Source organism: Hippopotamus amphibius, chromosome 8 (genome assembly GCF_030028045.1).
Source record: "Hippopotamus amphibius kiboko isolate mHipAmp2 chromosome 8, mHipAmp2.hap2, whole genome shotgun sequence".
NCBI lineage: Eukaryota > Metazoa > Chordata > Mammalia > Artiodactyla > Hippopotamidae > Hippopotamus > Hippopotamus amphibius.
Window position 1 is genome coordinate 22,032,887 of NC_080193.1, and position 19,564 is coordinate 22,052,450.

At 53.1% G+C, this 19,564-nt stretch overlaps 1 protein-coding gene across 4 annotated transcripts in view; it reads left to right on the forward strand.

Annotated features, from left to right (window-relative positions):
- AACS (acetoacetyl-CoA synthetase) overlaps positions 1–17,900 on the forward strand; it is a 54,314-nt gene extending 36,414 nt beyond the window's left edge. The window contains exons 11-18 of one of the 4 annotated variants that reach the window (XM_057745016.1): positions 3,529–3,593; positions 3,730–3,852; positions 6,817–6,930; positions 7,642–7,767; positions 12,319–12,388; positions 12,882–12,940; positions 13,849–14,051; positions 16,578–17,900. In XM_057745016.1, coding sequence (XP_057600999.1) covers positions 3,529–3,593; positions 3,730–3,852; positions 6,817–6,930; positions 7,642–7,767; positions 12,319–12,388; positions 12,882–12,940; positions 13,849–14,051; positions 16,578–16,715 — 898 coding nt within the window. In that variant the 3' untranslated portion in view covers positions 16,716–17,900. Of the gene's footprint in view, positions 1–3,528; positions 3,594–3,729; positions 3,853–6,816; positions 6,931–7,639; positions 7,768–12,318; positions 12,389–12,881; positions 12,941–13,848; positions 14,052–16,577 lie in introns of those variants that run through there. The other 3 variants (XM_057745018.1, XM_057745017.1, XM_057745019.1) reach the window with 3 other exon arrangements.
- Positions 17,901–19,564: the final 1,664 nt, after the last annotated feature.

The window sequence follows — 19,564 nt, forward strand, 5'->3', positions numbered from 1 at the left end:
GAACACGAAGCCACCAGAGCTCCCGGGGCCCGGAAGTCAACTGCCCTCTGAAATGTTCTAATTACTTTACGTTTGGGTCCGTTCACATTGGGGAAACGGAAGGAGCCCCTAATGTTTTTAAATCCTTGACCGTTGGTATTTTAAGTATAGCTTTGGCCTGGGTAATATTTAAATCCTGACATTTGGCTCACAGTATTAGCGAGGAAGGTTATTTCCTAATGAGATTGTTTCCAGCGAAAGGTTAATCAAATCCCCAGGAAGATTTTTGCCCTTAATACCTGTAAGCTGGGCTCAGGCGGAGACACGTTGGACGTGTGTGCCTGAAGAAGGATGACGTGAAGAGGGATGGAGAAGGGTACATCCTGGGGCTTGGAGCTCATGAAGTTGAAGGATGGAGGGCGACCCAGCTTTGAGTGTGCATATGTGCACAAGTGTGAGTACACGTGCACTTGAGTGTGAGGGTGTATATGCGTGTGTATGTGTGTGTATATGTGCATAGGAAAGTGGGTGTGTGAGCGTGTGCACACGTGGGCGTGAAGGCACTCATCTGTGAGTGTGTGCGCAGGTGTGTGGGTGAGAGGGTGCGTGTGAGTGGGTTCACAGCCCTGTGGTCTGGGTCCGTGCAGTAAGCACGTGCTGGGCCTCTGCCTTCCATCCCGATTTAGCCTGTGCACCAGCCTCCAGCGGAGCCGTGGCCTTGGCTGTCCTCGGGGACCCCTCTGACCTGGCTCTCCACCTGGCTGGGAGGGCTTACCTGCTGGGCTTAGCCAGGCAGGTGCCACTTCGCAGCCTGTGAGGGGCGCTCGGCCGCCCACGGGGGTGAGAGGGGAGGGTGCAGGTCGGGTGGGGCGGGATGCCTCCCTTCCAGCGCCGCCACCTCCCGAAGATGAAGTAACACGGACCAGACGTGGTTTAACATAAGCTCCTGTTGGTTTGTGGCAGGAGGAACGATTCTTCAGCCCTGGCAAGGCGGGCAGGGTCCTTACAGTGCTATTTCAGGGCCTCTGATTTTTAAAATAACGCCGATGTGCTTAGGGACGACATCTTCATTGATTACCATGGTGTCAGCCCCCAGGCTCACTAACATGTCTGATAACCAAGTGAGTCTTTCAAAGGACGGATTGTGCTCTTGTTTGGGGTGTAGTTCTGGGCTCCCAAGTCTAGCCGGGGGAACATTCTGGTTGGGGTCAGGGCAGAACTCTGGGGTCTTTCTCCAGGTTTGTAACTGGGCAGGTTGTTCATGTTTAGGACTGGGGGACGCGTGGTCCAGGCCGAGGGAACGGTGAGAGCTGAGGCCCCCTGAGGGCAGAAAGAGGGGACCAAGCTGGGGTGTTGGGGAGGCCGGGAGGAGGCCCTTAGGGCCCGGATGCAGGTGTTGGGGCAGGAGGTGATGGAACCTGAAGAGTGAGGGCAGGAGCCCGATCCCCCTGGGATTTCCGGGCTGTGCCTGCAGGATGTGTTTTTTCTGCGTGAAACAGGACACCGTTGGGGCGTTTGAGTTGGGGGAGCTACATGGCCCCCCCCCCAGGAGCTGTGGGGTTGCGGGGAGACCAGGGCTCAGGCTGGCAGAGACTTGTCTGCATGGGGCTTGGGGTCCCGACGCCCCGAGCCGAAGCGCCGCCTTGTTCTTTGTGGGGCACTTTCCAGTAGGACTCGCTAAAAATACACAGCTCCCAGCACCCACGCAGGAGCGTCCGCCCTTCCTGAACTGTTTCCTAAACCGCCTTACACAAGCGCTGGAGGCAGGTGGAGAGGCCTCCTCACTGTTTCTTGAGACAAGCAGGCCTGGGGCCCAGCCCTGGGGATGCCGACTCAGTCTTTACACATCGCCAGGGTCACGGTTTGCAGAGAGACACCTGCGACTTGGACGCTCATCAGGACCACAGAGGGCCGTCGATTTTGGGGTGGGGGGGGTGGGGGGGATGAGCAGAAATCCCGGCGTTGTTTGGTGTGGGCCGGTGTGCTTGGAGATCTCTGTACGTGTGGCTGGAGGGGGTCCCTGCTGTTCATGTGAGGGGGTCCTTGGTCTTCTGTTGAAATGGGGTATTCCCGAAGCAGGTGACACCTCAGTCCTCAGAGGTGATCTGGCATTAGTTAATCGGCCGCTCTGAGTTTATGAAATAAACAAGGGGGTGGGGGGGATTATGTACGTTTCTTGCTCCCCACAACCTGCCAGCTCCCAAAACAGCCTTCACCAGGGCACAGCGAGCCCAGGAGGCACCTGAGGTTTTAGTGGTGACAGGGTGTCCCAGAGAAGTGAAGAAAGGGAAGGGGGACAGGAGGCATGAAAGGCAGTAGTTTCAGGAGTTTTGAGCCCCACCCCCCACTCCCCCGGCCGCCGTGAATTCCACCCCTCCCAGCCCAGCCGGCCCTGAATCACACAGCGTTCTGTCTCCCTGGGATGAATCTCACCAGCCACGCGTGAAGGGATGGGTTTTGCTGCCCAGAGGGGCGAGGAGGGACCTGGATTTCATGGCCTTCTTCAGCCCCAGGAGAAAAAATCCTTTAGTTCAGAAGATAGAGCTTTCGTGTTAAGGGTTGCCTCGCTGGAAAGAAACAGAACATTAAGTAACACTCTCCCCTTGGAAACTGATTTATACTCAGCATAAAGTGTTGTTTTTAGTGCACACTCGGGGATAAAGGACTGTTGGTTCTAAACGTTCAAAAAGGGAAGAGGTGTAGTTTTCTAAGTTTCATAAAAACGGGAGCTTATTTAAGAAAAGGGGAACGGATGATTGAACCTGGTGTACCCCCCCAAAAAATAAATAAATAAATAAATAAATAAATAAATAAATAAAAAAAAGAAAAGGGGATGGGTCAGGAATTCTAAGCATGGAACCTATTCTAACAAAAGCTTCCTTGGCCCTCTACACTTCCCTGGAAAATGATCGCATGAGGTCAGAATTTGAAGGGTCTTGATTCTATGGCCTCCTTTGGTCCCCCTAAGAGAAAGCATCTTTCAGTTGGGAAGATAGTGGGTTTATGTACAGACAGTTGGGTTTTTTTGGCTGCGTTTGGGACTTTGTTGCTGCGTGCGGGCTTTCTCTAGTTGTGGTGAGCGAGGGCTATTCTTCACTGCCGTGTGCAGGCTTCTTGTTGTAGAGCACGGGCTCTAGGCACGTGGCCTTCATAGTTGCAGCACACGGGCTTCAGTAGTTGTGGCTTGAGGGCTTAGCTGCTCCGTGGCATGTGGGTTCTTCCCGGAGCAGGGATCAAACCCACGTCCCCTGCATTGGCAGGCAGATTCTTAACCACTGCGCCACCAGGGAAGTCCCCAGACAGTTGTTTTAAGTAGAGCCAAAGGTTAAAGGGAGCCCGGGTGCTCTGCAGACATGTCATTGCTGGCCCCAGAGTAACACAGGTGTTGTAACTTGCTTTCAACTAAATATTAAATATTATTTCAACCCAGAAAAACTATATGTCTTGGAATTTGCAACCTTGTCTGAAACAGATCACTCATTTGAGAAAGCTTTGGTGCCTGGAATGTACAAGAGCCTTGACAAGTTTCTGGTGTTTTCCTTCCATCAGCATCACCATCCTTGGAACGGGTGCCAAGTGGCTGTCAGTGCTGGAGGAGAGAGGCATGAAGCCAGGTAAGCGTGCCTCCCAGCGTGTCCATTCCCCGTCTCCCTGGCCGCAGAAGTCAAATCCCCTGTGTTACCTGTTTTTCTGCACATGAGGCAGAGAGTGTCGGGTTGGGTTCTGATCTCTCAGTGATTCTGGCTCTAGTGGAAACTCACAGCCTCCAGACGCTGCGCACGATCCTGGTCACTGGCTCCCCGCTGAAAGCCCAGAGCTACGACTACGTCTACAGGAACATCAAGAGCAGTGTCCTCCTGGCCTCCATCTCAGGTGCGGCCCCCGCCAGGTGCCTGGAGGAATCAGAGGACTTGGGGATCAGGCTTGGCCTTTAAGTGTACTTCCCCCCTGACCCAACAAGTCCACTGGCTTGCTTTCATCCGAGTAAACAGTCAGCAGGGCCTGCACGTACATGCGGTCACTGTTCCTTATTCTCAGTAGTTATGTTCTAGGGAGAAGCTGCAAACATGGAGTTAGCAAGTCCTGAGCCTTTGCTGGGGGTGGGGAATGTACACATACACCACACAGCCATTATAACCTTAGATCCTAAACAACTCATTCTGGTAGATTTTATTTTAAATATATCTATTTTTTAATGTATTTATTTTTGGCTCCGTTGGGCCTTCGTTGCTGCTTGTGGGCTTTCTCTAGTTGTGACGAGCAGGAACTATTCCTTGTTGCGGTGTGCAGACTTCTCATTGTGGTGGCTTCTCTTGTTGTGGGGCACAAGCTCTAGGCATGCGGGCTTCAGTAGTTGTGGCACAGGGGCTCAATAGTTGTGGCACACAGGCTTAGTAGTTGGGGCGCACAGACTTAGTTGCTCCACAGCATGTGGGATCTTCCTGGACCAGGGTTTGAACCCGTGTCCCCTACATTGGCAGGCGGATTCTTAACTACTGTGCTTCCAGGGAAGCCCCTATTTTAAATATTTATTTATTTATTTGGTTGCACTGGGTCTTAGTTGCGACTCACAGCTCCTTAGTTGTGGCATGCAAATTCTTAGTTGCGGCATGCATGTGGGATGTAGTTCCCTGACCAGGGATCGAACCCTGGCCCCTGCATTGGGAGCACAGAGTCTTATCCACTGCTCCACCAGGGAAGTCCCAGATTCTGTTTTCTTTACAAAAGAGAAAACGAGGTTCAGACATGCTAAGTGACTGGCCTGAGGCCACCCACTAGCTGGGCACAGAGTGGGATTCAAGCCCGGTCCTGCCGCCCCAGAGCTGGAGCTTCCCACCCCGCCCATCCCATCCTCTGGTCCTCCCCAGAGCCCTCTTAGTGGGCGGAGGTGGGCCAGAGGGTTGTCTCCCAGGCCGGCCCAGCCCATCTCAGGGCAGCCGCGTCTGTTAGGCTCTTGGCCTGTCCTCCTGTCCCTGTCCCGAGAGCCCAAGCTCGCATCCTGAAGCAGCGGAAGCAGCACTTCTGCTCACAGTGCTTATACCTCCTCGGGGGCTGGGGGCTGGTCCGAGCTTGCTGGTCACTGCAGTGAATGCAAGTCTCCCATTTTCACGGGACCCATAAGCCGGTGACTCGAGGTGTAGGGAGGAGGCAGAAAAGACATCACATTTCAATTCTCTGCCTGAATTAATCCTGTGGATTGTTGGAAGCACTGGATCATTTTATGCGGGTTTTGAACCGCCCTGCCCCACCCCATGCATATACGCAGAGTGTGATTAAGGAGAAGCACTTTTTAAATCGCAAGGCCGTCTTTTTAGTGGACAAACAGGTATAAAGGGCAGCATGGACACCAGTGTCCGCATGGCCGAGTCTAGAAAGGGACTGAATCAGGGGCTCCGTGTGTGCCCCCTGCCCTCCCCTCTCTCCTCCCTGGGCTGCCGTCTCCATCTGCTGTGCCCACAGGACATCCTGCACTGCAGTCACGTGAGGCCCCGCCCACCCCGACTGCCTGCACCAGTGGGTGGGTGGGTACAGTTGTTGCAGGATGGGTCCAGGTCTGGGGTTAATGCTGCTCCCTCCTTTTTTTTTTTTTTTAAAGCTTTTTTGATGTGGACAGTTTTTAAAGTCTTTATGGCATCTGTTACAAGATTGCTTCTGTTTTATGTTTTGGTTTTTCGACCCCAAGGCATGTGGGGTCTGAGCTCCCTGACCAGGGATCGAACCTGCACCCACCGCATTGGAAGGTGAAGCCTTAACCACCGGACCGCCAGGGAAGTCCCAATGCCACTCCCTCTTTTTTTTTTTTTTTGAACTTTTAAAAAAAATAATTTTATTTTTTTAGGTTATTATTATTATTTGGCTACATTGGGTCTCTTCGTTGCTGCATGCGGGCTTTCTCTACTTGTGGCGAGTGGGGGCTACTCTTCATCGCGGTTGTGTGGGCTTCTCATTGCAGTGGCTTCTCTTGTTGCGCAGCATGGGCTCTAGGTGCATGGGCTTCAGTAGTTGTGGCATGCAGGCTCAGTAGTTGCGGCACGCAGGCTCAGTAGTTGTGGCATGTGGGCTCAGTAGTTGTGGCATGCGGGCTCAGTAGTTGTGACCCACGGGCTCAGTAGTTTTGGTACACAGGCTTAGCTGCTCTGTGCCGATGCCACTCCCTTTTGATGGCACCCAGGGTCTGAGTCCCTTTCGAGCTCCTTCCTGAGATCGGAGTGTTTCCCATCCAGCACATTCTCTCTTGTGTGCGACTCACACTCCAGGCACCACAGGGTTTCTGCTTCTGCAATGATTAAGTGAACGTAAACCGTAGCAAAGAGGCTTTGCACGTGACCCATATACCATGGCAGTGCCTGCGGGCAGATCTAATGGGGCGAAGCTTCCATTTCCCATAAACCCGAGTCTCAGATTTCCACGTGACCATGAGAGGTCATTTATTTGGTTTCTCCCCCAGAGGGAAGCCCTGGTCAAAAAAAATAAATCACCCAGACATGGGAGGTTTACACCAGTTTCTAAATCACCTCCCCCCTCCCTCCCTGAAAAGAAGCTCAACTGTCTTGGAATTTTTCAGTATTGATCTGGAGAAAGAGTAGTAGATATTTGTCCTTCAAGGTCTTTCTCCTTTATTGTTCATTAGTAAAAAAAAAAAAAAAACATGAGCAGTTTGTCTCAGTCTTCTGAAAAAAAAATTTTTGTTTTTGTCCGCACTGTATGCTTTTGGGATCCTAGTTCCCCAGCCAGGGAGCAAGCCCAGGCCCTCAGCAGTGAAAGTGCGGAGCCCTAACCATTGGGCAACCGGGGAAGTCCCAGTCTTCTGAATCTTGACTCTCCTTTTGTTTGCAGGTGGCACCGACATCATCTCCTGCTTCGTGGGCCATAATCCTTCCGTTCCTGTGTACAAAGGGGAGATTCAGGCCCGGAACCTGGGCATGGCCGTGGAGGCATGGAATGAGGAAGGTGACAGCCCCAAACCCTTTCTCTCTCTGTGACGAGGTGTGAATGGTAACTTGAATGTGCTTGGATGTGTAACTTTGCTTGGGGACAGTTCTCCAAAACCGTCCCATCTGAGGGGCCACCCCCCAACCCCCCCTACTTGCAGACTGACGGCCCCCGAGCCTGGTTTAACCCCCGCGGGGCTCCCCAGCCACCTTCAGCCCATCCAGCTGAGGAGTAGGTGCTGGCTGGAGCACAGACAGAGGGCCGTGTGCTCGGAACGCCAGGCAGGGACCCAGACTTTGCGGCTGCTGCTGAGACCTAACCACTGGACCATCAGAGAAGTCCCAGTGGCTGTGCCCTGACCTTGACGAGGACCCAGAGCAAGACGCAGTGCCGATGCTATTTGTGCAAAGTTTAGAAATACGCAAAATGACACATTATTCAGATGCATGTAGATGTAGTAAAAGTATTAATACACGTAAGGGAATAATACAGCATTACAGTCGAGAGAGATTTGGGAGAGGGAATCAGGAGGGAGAGCCATGTGGGGAGGGGTTAGCATGGCTTTCAGTGATCCCGGGGTGTTGGGCATGTGAGACCACAGCTCTGTGGCTTTGTACGCGTCCAAAACGCTGTGTAATAGCTAATAGCTTAAAAAAAGGAGAGAAAGAAAGCGAGCCAGGGTGTGGCAGTGGTATGTGCTCCGTTTACCTTTCGTCCCTCCCCGAGCAGGAAAGGCAGTCTGGGGGGAGAGCGGGGAGCTGGTGTGCACCAAGCCGCTTCCCTGCCAGCCCACGCACTTCTGGAATGACGAGAACGGCAGCAAGTACCGGAAGGCGTATTTCTCCAAGTTCCCAGGTGGGTCGGGATGCGGGCAGAGCTGCCCAGGTTCCCGCCGAGGCTGGGCCCTCCGTGTCCAGCTCTGGATGTGCTCGCCCCCTGCCAGCCACCCCCCCCCCCCACCCCACCCCAAAGCCTGGGAAGGCTGCTTGCGGCTCATTCCGGCAGGGGGGCCATGGTGAATTTTTGATCAGTCTTTTGTCACCTTCAGCGTGAAGCCATCATACGAAACTCTGACCCGGGTTTCGTTTATTTTTAACCACCCTCTGTGCCCAGAGCCCCTTGGCCCCGAGCCCTGCTCCAGGGCGCTGGCCTGAGCCACTGGTTTGCCTGCGTGGGGGCGGGGTGAGGGGTGTGCTCACCCACCCAGGCTTGTCTGCCTGTTTGGGGAGGGATGCGTGTGCAAGAGGTGTCTTTCTGGGGTCTCCTCTGTCTCACACCCCATCATCCAGTCCTCATGGAGGTGATGCGAGAAGAGAGCTTTGGCGGTGGGGTAATTAACTCCAGGCCGTCACTCACTCAGGCTGCCGCCCTCCGTTCATCTTCGCAGCGGTGTCTTGCCCCAGAACTGGAAAGTCTTTTTATTTAAAGCTCTGATTCCTGCCTTCTCATCTTATTTCATAAGCAACCTTGAATTACTGCTGCTATGTAATTCATAATTTAGCAAGCCTTCTGCTCTAGAGTTATTTATACTAAGTACTTGCTCTCTTCAGTCTCTAGAAAGGTAATTTGATTTTGCATAAACCACATGGGGAGAATCAGAAGGTAGCAGGTGACCATTGTGGGTAGAATTTGCCATGGACCCATCCCATTTCTCTACTCAGCCTTGCATGTTCCCACGTAACATCCCACATAAAAGCCATCGTACCTCCCGTATGAGGGTAGCAGGAGCATCACCGTCCCCCACCCTGTCCCCATGGCCTGGCCTCCATCGGATGCCTGCTGCATTTAAGCCCCACCTTGGTTCCTACCAGTGTGTACCTGTTCAGACAGACTAAGGCAGATTAGAGAGAGGGAGAGAGAGATGTGTTCCTCCAGTGACCCTGAAGAGTCAGGGGCTCCTGTCTTAGAAAAGGATTAGAACTTCAGCTTGAAGATCCATCTAAGAAATGACATCTCTTCATCCTCAACAACTCTGCTCCTTGAAAACTGTCTTTTCTGTCACTTTTTGTTATATATACAGGGGTTCGCATGATAAATGTCTCTCAGGATTAATTTTAGAAAAAGTCTTTATTTCTGAAGTGCTGGTATTCCTTCTTGGAGAAAACAAATACTTTGTGACCTGTTGTATTTCCTTTTTTGCCTTGACTGCCAGGAAACTCAGAGCTGTCATCATTGCTTTGTTGTAGGAGTCCTCTCAGCCCAGGGCAGAGTTTCTGATCCTTTCAATAACCCTATCAGATAGTTGGCTTTATAGGTAGCTTCCTCAAATACTTTCTGGAAGTGGGTGGGACATATGAATAAATATGGAGGAAAGGGCAGATGAGAGTATGGGATCTGAAGCTTTAGGTCATGGGCACGGCGGACACAGGCTGAACTCAGACCGTTTCAGCAGCCCCAGCACTGAGAGATTCTTGGACCGTATAGGGCGTGGCTCTATGATAAAAGGAAACAGCAACAAAGAAGCAAGGTCTTCCTTCCTGCAAGGGGCAGCAGACTCACAGACATCACCACCCTGAAAAATTAGCCCAGGTGAAAATGTAAACTGACAACATGCTGATATGGAGAAGTATCCAATAATTTGTTAAGTGGCAAATAGGAGTTCAGAACAGAGAGCATTGTATCCCCTTTGTGTAAATTTTTAGAAGGAAATATATATGTGTGTGTGTGTGAGAATAAATGCATTTCATTATAAGGAGTTATCTGAGTGGTGGAATTATGAGCCATCTTGATTTTCTTTGTGACTTTTTATTCTTTTTTTTTTAAACCTAACAGAAACTTAAAAGGAAATTAAAGGCAGACTTTAGAAAGATTTAGATCATTCTGGCCCTTCAAAGCAATGATTTCAGCTCTGAGTTTCCTGGCAGCCAAGGCAAAAATGGAAGTGTAATAGGTACAGCTGACTGCAGATGACAAATTCCAGATAGGAGACCAGGCCCACCCACAACCATCAAGATTTTGAGCTTGATGAGACGGAGCAGCCAAAGCTTCCTCATCAGCAGAACAGGTCCAGTGATCTTAGGTCCTGTAGTAAGAGAAGTATGTATGTGCAATGTGTTGATTATTTATATTCACAAATAGTAGTACATTCATGTACATGGAAAGCTGAGCCACATATATATTTTTTTACATACAAGAATACATGCTCACTATAAAAAGATTTCAAGCAGGAGAAAGGCTGGTTTTGCTCATTCATCCTAGTGTATTTGTTCACGGGTCCCATCCCTGAAATGGGAGAGTAGGAGAGAACCAGAGTGAAGCCAAATCACCTGCCATGAAAACAAGAGAGTTTGAGCTGCAGGCCCGGGGCATGGAAACCTAGAGGGAAACCCTTCTTTTCTCTGACGTGACAACCCAGCACCAGAGCCACCAGCCACCTGTGGATTCATCCCCTTAGCTTTTGTTGTGCAAAATGTTGAACCATTTCATTTCATTCTCACAAATGAAAACTACTTCCGGGAGATTTGCATCTTCCTTTTCCTTCGCATTTCCAGGGCTTTAATAAGGATCAGGCTCGTGGGAGGCCAGACTCCATATAAGCCAGACTGTGCATTGATCCTGGCACCCAAATTCCAAAATGAAAAAGGATTCCCAGGTGATGGGTGGGACAGGCCCTGCTGCTGTGTCTGCAGCTTGCTGGGACCACCATTTATAAGCCTGGTTTTCTGAGTGGCCGTACAGATATGCTTCTGCAAAAACCTGGCGTGTCATTTGCAAGTTCTCCCTCTGTTTGTGTAGGGGAATCCTTTAACCATCCAGTTAGAAGGTAAAGGTTTCCGCCACAGCGATCAGACAAGAAAAAGAAATAAAATGCATTCGTATTGGAAGGGAAGAAGTAAAACTATCACTGTTTGCAGATGACATGATGCTATATGTAGAAAGCCCTGAAATCTGCACCTGAAAAACTCTTTGAACTAATAAATGAATTTAGTAAAGTTGCAAGATACAAGATTAATATTCAGAAATCTGTTGCTTTCCTATACACTAATAATGAACTATCAGAAAGAGAAAGCAAGAAAACAATTCCGTTTAAAACTGCATGCAAAAAAAAAAACATACCTAGTGGGGAAAAAAAAAGAAAAGTTTTATTCTTTAGCTTGGGAAGGAGGGAAGAAGGCTCTCAAAGCTTCCTATCCTTTGCTCAGAGTAAATGAATTTATGAGCCCTTTCCCTCTCTCCCATGGCCTCCCAAGAACTGCATGCTCCCTGCAGGCAGGGTTCCTCGCCTCATCTCTGGAGAAGCCTTGGTCGTGCCTTGTAGCCACATGTTGGCGTGAGGGCATAAACGGAGTGTGTTGTCATCGGAGGGGTAGCAGCTCAGAGTCTTGGGCCCACTGGGTTAGTACTTACAGTTGGAAAGTGTGTCAAAAACTGGGAAGGAAGAGATGGCATCTGTGAGGACCGTGAGCTGCTATTTTCCCCTTGCTGGATCTCACGGGCTCTGGGCTTATTTCAGGAGGCCAGGCTACTGCTTTCCAGTCGTGCAGAGCTGGTGGGGTTGTGCTTTCACACCCAGGGCGCCTCCTCCACTCGGGGGTGGGGGGGGGGGCAATCCTGGGCCGGCTGCACTTGCCCGAGGGAGAAGGCCTCCTCCTGGCAATTCGCCTGTGAGGCATGGCTTCTCTTTACTGCTCTGTGTTGGGTGGTGGATGTGTCCAAAGCTGCGGCCTGATCCTTGGGTGTGTTGGCTTTGCTGCACGCAGGACGAGGGCCTCCCCGTGAACGTCACCAGCCCAGGACCCAGCTGCACACAGCTGGCCACACGGGGACGGGTCAGGGCTCGTGGTGTCCGTGTCACCTGATTCTTTCGTCTTCCTCCGCCCTCATGTGCCCTGGGTTTTACCTGCTAGTTAAGTCTGTGTCCACGTGGCTGGTGCCTTAGTTCGGGCTTACGTTACTGGGACTGTTGCAGTAGCCTCCCGCCTGGTCATGCTGCTTCTGTTTATTCTGTTTTAAGATGGGCCCTGACCCCTCCAGAGCTGCTCCCTCAGCCGCCCGAGCCCACCTTTTCTTCCTAAGGCGGGGCTTGTACTTTCCCACCCTCCACTCAGAGGCCCCCCTCAAAGCTTCGTTGACCTCCCCAGTCCCGCCTTCACGTCCTCACTGCTGGGATTGCTCTCAGCCCCCGTCAGTTTCTGTGGCCCTCATTGGTCCTGCAGGAGGGGCATTTCTTGCACGCTGCTGCGTCTCAGACCTGGGTGTAGGGTGGGCCCCACTAAAAGGCGTGCCCTTGGGGGTGGGAACTGTCTGGTTCACTTCCTCCCTGAGCCCCACGTCACACCTGGTTCTGGGCCTCGGCTGTGTCTGTTGATGAGAGTTGTGTCTGTGTCATGCCTGCTGCGGGTATCTGTCCAGGCAGCCGGTGGGACCTGTCCCCTCGGGGTGACCGAGCCCCTCTGCCTCCCACAGGTGTCTGGGCGCATGGCGACTACTGCAGAATCAACCCCGAGACTGGGGGCGTCGTCATGCTGGGCCGAAGGTGAGGGGTCTGCGGGCCTGGCTTCCCTTCCCTGGAGCCCCCTCCCAGAGGAGGGGAGGGGGCACTGCCCGTGTCCGCTTCCTGGGAGTCGGTCTGGGCCTGGTCCACATTTCTGTGCCCCACAATGGTGGATCGGGGGGGGCCTTTGGGGTAGGAGGCCCGTGGCAGATGTGCAGCCCATGTCCGTCCACAGTGTCTACGGCCCTCCCCCGAGTGGGAGTGTGGGGGTACCGGGGCGCCCGCACCCGGGAGGAGGGACACGTGTACGGGTGGGAGGGGCAGGGAGGTGGCAGATGCTCCCACGCGAAGGGGGCCTCCTCAGTGTCAGGCTTTGGGTTTAGAGGGAGAAAGGGGGTTGGTCAGGATCCGGAGCCGGGGAGGTGGCCGGCAATGACGATGTGATGTTGTGGGAAGGGGTGAGTGTCCCCTGGGCCCCTGTGACCGGCCTTCCTCGGGAGCCGCCGTATGTTGACGACCTCGTCTCTCTTTCCAGCGACGGCACGCTCAACCCCAATGGAGTGCGATTCGGCAGCTCGGAAATCTATAACATCGGTGAGCATTTTCCTCTCTCCCGAAATTATTCTCAAGTCACGCAGGAGGGAAGCAAGGAGCATCTTAGCAGGGAGCCTGTTTTCCAAAGAGCCCGCCTTTTGGCATGACTCTGGCCCATTTGCCTCCGGGCGTGAGGACAGACGCGTATAAGTGTGTCCTTCTTTCTAGAACACGCCTCACCTCCACTGCTTGCAGCTCATAAAATCTCAGGACGGGATTCTTTAAGGTCCCGTGGCCCATCCCTGTTCCATTACGTCTCATCCTCATGGTGAGCTCCGTTGGGTTGGTCAATTATGTCTACTCTTTGTGGGTGAAGAAAGATGCACAGAGAGGTTGTGTGACTGCTGACGGTCACACAGCACCATTCAGGACACCAAATAAAGACAGTGGGCTCTACGGATGCACAGTAGTCACCTGCAGGCCTTCACAGTGCTGCAGCAAGGCCACGAAATCAGCCGCCCAAGGAGGTGGCCTCATATGGATGTCTGAGTCCCAAAGTCATGTCAGGGTAGTGCAGCCAGGGTAGAATCTCGATCCATGTGATTCCAGCCTTTCTTCCTCCCACCAGTGGAGTTCCCACCATAACAGTTGCTTCCCCCCCTTTTTTTTTGTATGGGATCTTCCTGGAGCAGGGCTTGAACCCGTGTCCCCTGCGCTGGCAGGCGGATTCTCATCCACTGTGCCACCTAGGAAGTCCCTGCTTCCTTTTTATTTTCAAATTTGTAATCAAGTAAATAAGGCAGGTGCGCAACTCCTTGTAAGACATCAGCCCCTTCCAGCGCAAGCCAGGCTCTCTGACTCTGCTGGTGATGGTGTCCTTCTGCCTGTTCCCCGGGGCTCTTCCTGGGGGCGCTGGGGGCAGTGACGGCGGTCCCCCTCAAGGTGGGACGGTGGCCCTGTCTCCACAGTGGAAGCCTTCGAGGAGGTGCTGGACAGCCTGTGTGTCCCCCAGTACAACAAGGACGGGGAGGAGAGGGTGATCCTCTTCCTGAAGATGGCTCCCGGCCACACTTTCCGGCCCGAGCTGGTGAAGAGGATCTGCAGCGCCATCCGCCTCGGCCTGTCCGCCCGGCACGTGCCCAGCCTCATCCTGGAGACCCAGGGCATCCCGGTATGGCCCCCCAAGAGCCCCCACGCTTCCTCCAGATGCTTGCCCGTGCTTTATATATAGTTGGTCCCCGTTGCCTGGCAACCTCATCCTTTTTTTCTTTTCCGCCATCTCTCTCTCTTTTTTTTTTCTCTCTCTCTTTTTCTACCCTTCCTAAATTGCATGTAAAGCAACTTCTGCTAAACACCGGCCTTCTGAGGGTAAGCAGGCCCAGCCCGGCATGTCCAACTGGCTTCTCCCCAGTGTGGTATTAGCGTGTTCTCAAATTATTAATGTGAAAATTAATTTTAACTCTTTTAAGAGCCGCTGGGGTGCTGTTGCTCTTGCCTTTTAATTTGAAGTTGTGCCTGCGGAGAGAGAATTTGCATCTATTTAGAGGCAGCTCCAGAAAGCTGCACCCCACCCCCCATACTTTGTTTAGGTTCTCAGTGGGGGAGGAGGTGCACTGACATCAGAGCACAACTTGAACTTGCATTGCTTACAGAACGGAGGCCTCTGTGAGCCCAGAGAGGAGACCGCTGTGTGTGTGTGTGTGTGCACGCATGCACACGTGTATACACGTGTACACACACAACAGTCTAAGTGCACAGCCACACCAAGCCTGCAGAGTAGCGATTCACAGAGGCAGGGACGGGAGTGGGTTAACTGGGCCACCAGGGGAGGGAGAGTCTGGATGTCCCGTCCCACCCCGCACCCTGAGCTGGGGTGGGTAGGTGAGGTGCAGTTAGAACCAGGGCGTTCTATACCATCCACGCATTTCTTTTCCACTTTGGTTATGTCTAGGAGGGCCCCCCTGGCCTGGGAGTTCTCTCTCCCGGTGGCTGACTCCTGGTGATGCTGTGGAGACTGGTTCTCAGGGAGAGACGGGACTTCTTGTCAGTGACACTCACCGCCTATTCCGAGTGAGGGTCTCAGGCTTCCCTTCAGTGGATCTGTTCTGCCTGCAGCTGGAACAGTGTGGGGAGCTAGAGTGTGATTGTCCCCTTGGCTTTGTTTTGTTGAGAAAGAACCTGTGCCCTTTGCTGCCGAAATGGTGATTCCCAAACTGTATCCGCTCACGAGAAGAGTGGAGCGATTTGCCGGAAAGTGACAAAACTCCTGGCCTGTCTCTCCATCCTCAGCCTGGCTCTTGTCCCCTTACTCTGGGGCACCCAGCTCAGCTCTCTCCTCCATCTGCTTGGCCTGTGAAGTCACTTCAAGGGTTCCTGGGGATTTTTCCAGTGCCCTCGTGTCCTCAGATCCCCGTGGTCCAAACTAACGGAGCACTTAGGATTCGCCCCGTGTCACCAGGCTGGGGGCGGTCTGGCCCAGACACAGGGACTTGGGGCTGGACACAGCCAGGGTCATGGTCGGGGGTGTGCTCACACCAAGGGGAACGCGAGTGGACCTCTGAGGCTCCTGCCAGGCTGGAGGGCCCGGCAGCCACGACTCCCCTGATCCCAGCAGGTCTTCATCCCTGGTCACAGCTGACGTGCTGGCCCATCCTGTGGCCAGCTTTGTGACTTACTGTGACTTATTATGACTTTATGGCCAGGCTGTGACTTGCTTCTTGGGTGAGGGGTGCGGGGGAGGGGCCAAGCAGGAGCCAAGGGAACCTCTGCCTCCCCCGGCCCTTCTCACCAGGAAGCAGGACCAGGATTTCTTCTAAAACGATGCCTTGTTTATTTTGGAAGATGTTCTTGGGGCTGTAGTGTAAAGCTTAGAAGCACAGAAAGCACGCGAGACGCTTGCATTTCAGGGCGAGAGGGGCTGACAGCATCCCCAGGACAGGCGGTCCCTTGGAAGCCGGCGCTCAGATCCTTAATTAGTTCACACATCTACCGAGGTTTTCAGTGAATGAATTTTAATTACATCTCAGGTTAAAGAAAAAAGTGCTCGTGTGAGGAGAGATCAGGGCAGCAAGTGGCTTTATTCAAGGGCTCTGATTGTTCCAGAATTGTCCTGGTCCCTAAACACGCCAACAGCCAACACCTCCACGAGATGCCTGCTGAGGTTAAAGATGAAACACACGTGCTACAAATTTTAGAGGGAACATTTGGAAAGAGTCCGACTATGGGAAAAGCAGTGTCCCATCTCATTCAGATGACGGTTCTGGGGGAAGATTTGGTGGAAGTTTCGAGGAGCTCTTGGACGAGGCTCACTTTCCAGTGATCAGGGACAGAGTCACCGGAAGCCAGCCCACTTCTGAAAGAAGCTAGTCTTTCTAACATAATACAGTGTGAGAAAGTAAATATAAATAGTAAAATAACAATGCAGCGTAATAGCGAGGCACGTCTGACTGGTGCACGTTGACTCACCAGCTTACCCGCAGCCTCCGGGTGGGTGCTGTGGTCCCCATTTTATGTTCAAGGAGACAAACTCAGGTTAAGGAACTTGCCCACCATCACCCACCAAGAATTGCTCGCTCTCAGTGCCCCAGGTCATGGGGGTCATTTAGGCCTGGATGTGCCCAAATATGGGGGCTGAGGGCTTTTTTTCCCTTTGGGTCTGAATGCTCTTTCTGTCTGCTTCCTGCCCGTCCCCTGGCAGTACACTCTCAACGGCAAGAAAGTGGAAGTGGCCGTGAAACAGGTCATCGCTGGGAAAACCGTGGAGCACCGTGGAGCCTTCTCGAACCCCGAGACCCTGGATTTGTACCAGGACATCCCCGAGCTGCAGGACTTCTGAGCTGGGCCGGCTGGCGCAACCCTCAGCCACACGTGTCTGTGCTGTCACTTCTGTGTGTTCAAGAAATTACTTAGAAACCCACGGCTCTTTGGAAAGGGATTTGCGCCAAGTCCGTAGGCCTGGGAGGAGCCACTCTCTGTTCTGCAGTTTCATCTGGTGGGTCCCTGAGTCTCCCACCTGCCACAGCAGGATGCTGACCTTCAGGGGCTGAAAGGGAGGGTTTGGGTTGTGTGTGTGGCAGTCTGGAGAGTGTGTGTCTTTGAACACTCACGGGGAGGAGCTGGGGTCGCCTGTGTGTGCACCGGCATGGCCGGTGCCCAGTCCCCCGTCCAGAGCCCACGGGCATCTTGGTGACAGCTCACCCCTGGGGAGCGACCGGCCTGCAGCCTCGTGCTGTGGTCCATTTCGCTCTGTTAAGGCCCAGATCGTCTTCTTCCCTTTGTGTTGGTCTCCTGGCTCTGGCCACCGTCCTTCAGGGGCCCTTCTGTCTGCTGTGGCATGTTACCTGTCCCAGGGCCTGTCCCAGGGTGACTTTCCAACATCTCACAGCAGATTCTCAGGATCCTGGGCTGACCGCTGTCCCGCTGTCTGTGTGTCACAGATGGAATCCCGGCAGCTCCTAGGGGAACCGTGTGTCACACCGCACCTACCCGCACTCCCCCCCCAGCAGATAGAGTTCCAGTTCGCTTTGGAGAACGAGTGGATTTCATATTTTAATAGGATCTCTTTATTTCGTGGACGTCGAGTGGTTTAAAAATGTTTTCATGTTAATTGTGTAGTGTGTGGGCATTTGAATGTGTGGGTGATGTCCACCCTGTGGGGGGGTGTCACTCAGGGACGCAGGCAAGCCCCCAGGCAGCGGGTCACGGCAGGTCTTGCCAGGGCAGAGCCGCTGGGCCTCGGGGGCCGTGGCCTCACTGCACAGCCCTGCCCGAGGGCCTGGGACAGCACATCGGGAGCGTGTCACCAGCCGCTGTGTGTACTTTTCAGTTCAGCCTCTTAACATACGCCTGTCATTGTAATGTTCATTTTTTTGTATTTTTTTAAGACCAAGCACAGTGAAAAACTTTCAAACCCATTTTTCTTGCGGATTATAAAAACGGGGCAGGTGTTATGTATGAGGCGTTCAGTGCAATAAACATATACGCATATGCGCACATACCGCGCCTGCGGCATGCTTGCTTATTTCCTCTGAAGGGGGGGGCTGGATGTGAGGGTGTAAAACTGGTGCTGATAGGCCAGCCGGGAGCCACGCCCCCGGGAGATGTTTGGTCCAAACGGTGGGGGCGTGTCCTGGGCCCCTGGTAGTTAGCCTGGTGAGGAACTGGCCGCAGAGCCCTTCTCAGCCTGAAGCTACACCCCGGAGGGGAGGACTTCCTCACCCCGGGCTCCCCCGGGGCACTCATCACATCATTGCAGGAGCCGCGTGTCCCTTGGATCGCGTCTGGCTGTGTCACAGCATCCAGGCTGGGCCCGGCAGCGGGGAGGCAGGCGTTCTTGGGCAGGTGTAGGGGCTGTTAGGCGCCCGGCTCCTCCCGGCTCCCAGGCTCCGCCATCCTTACGTGGGGCTGCCCACCGCCAGCCTCCCAGCCGTGTCCCAGGCAGGACAAGGGCTGGGCGAGAGGCACGAAGCCTGCCCCTCCTCACGGTGTCCCTTTCTTATCTCAAGGTGTCCCTTTCTTATCAGCTTTTCTGGAAACCCCACCCAGCGTACACCTGCTTATGCCTCCGAGGTCAGAACTGGCCACAGGCCACCCCTGGGGGGGTTGGGGGGGGGCGGGAGTCTGGAGAGCTGAGTGGTTTTAAACCGGGCCTGTTTATTACTTCTGTGTACAGGCAGACCTCATTTTATCGCAGTTTGCTTTACTGTGCTTCGCAGATGTGATACTTTTTACAAACAGACGGTTTGTGACGGCCCTGTGTTGATCAGATCTCTTGGTGCTGTTCGCTCACTTCCTGTCTTTGTGTCACATTTTGCTAATTCTCGCAATATTTCCAACCCTACATCTGCTAAAAGATTACAACTCACTGAAGGCTCAGACAGCATTTTTTAAAAAAATTAATTAATTAACTTATTTATTTTATTGGCTGTGTCAGGTCCTTTTTGCTGTGCGTCGGCTTTCTTTTAGTTGTGGTGAGTAGGGGCCACGCCACTCTTCATTGTGGCGCGCAGGCTCCTCATTGCGGTGGCTTCTCTTATTGTAGAGCACAGGGGCTCTAGGCGCATGGGCTCCGGTAGTTGCAGTACACGGGCTCAATAGCTGTGGCTCACGGGCTCTAAAGCGCAGGCTCAATAGTTGTGGCGCAGGGGCTTAGTTGCTCCGCGGCATGTGGGGTCTTCCTGGAGTAGGGATCGAACCCGTGTCCCCTGCACTGGCAGGCAGATTCTTAACCACTGCGACACCTAGGAAGCCCTCAGACAGCATTTTTTTAGCCATAAAGTATTTTTTAGTTAAGGTTTGTACACTTTTTTTTCGACATCATGCTATCACACAGTTAATAGACTACAGAATAGTGTAAACGTAACGTGTACACACACTGGGAAACCAAAAACTTCCTGTGACTTGCTCTATTGTGGTGGTCTGGACAGAACCGGCCACATCTCCCAAGTTTGCCTGTATTAGTTTCCTGTTGCTGCTGGAACTAATTATCACAAACTGAAACCGACGCGAATGTTTTATAGCTCCCGGAGCTCCGATGTCTGAACGCAGGTCTCACCGGGCGGAAATCAGTGTCAGCAGGTGCTGTTCCTTCTGGAGGCTCTAGGGGGCGCCCGCTCCTTGTCTTCCAGCTTCTGGAGGCGCCTGCCGCCTGGGCTGGTGGCTCATCCTTCATCCTCAGAGCCTGCA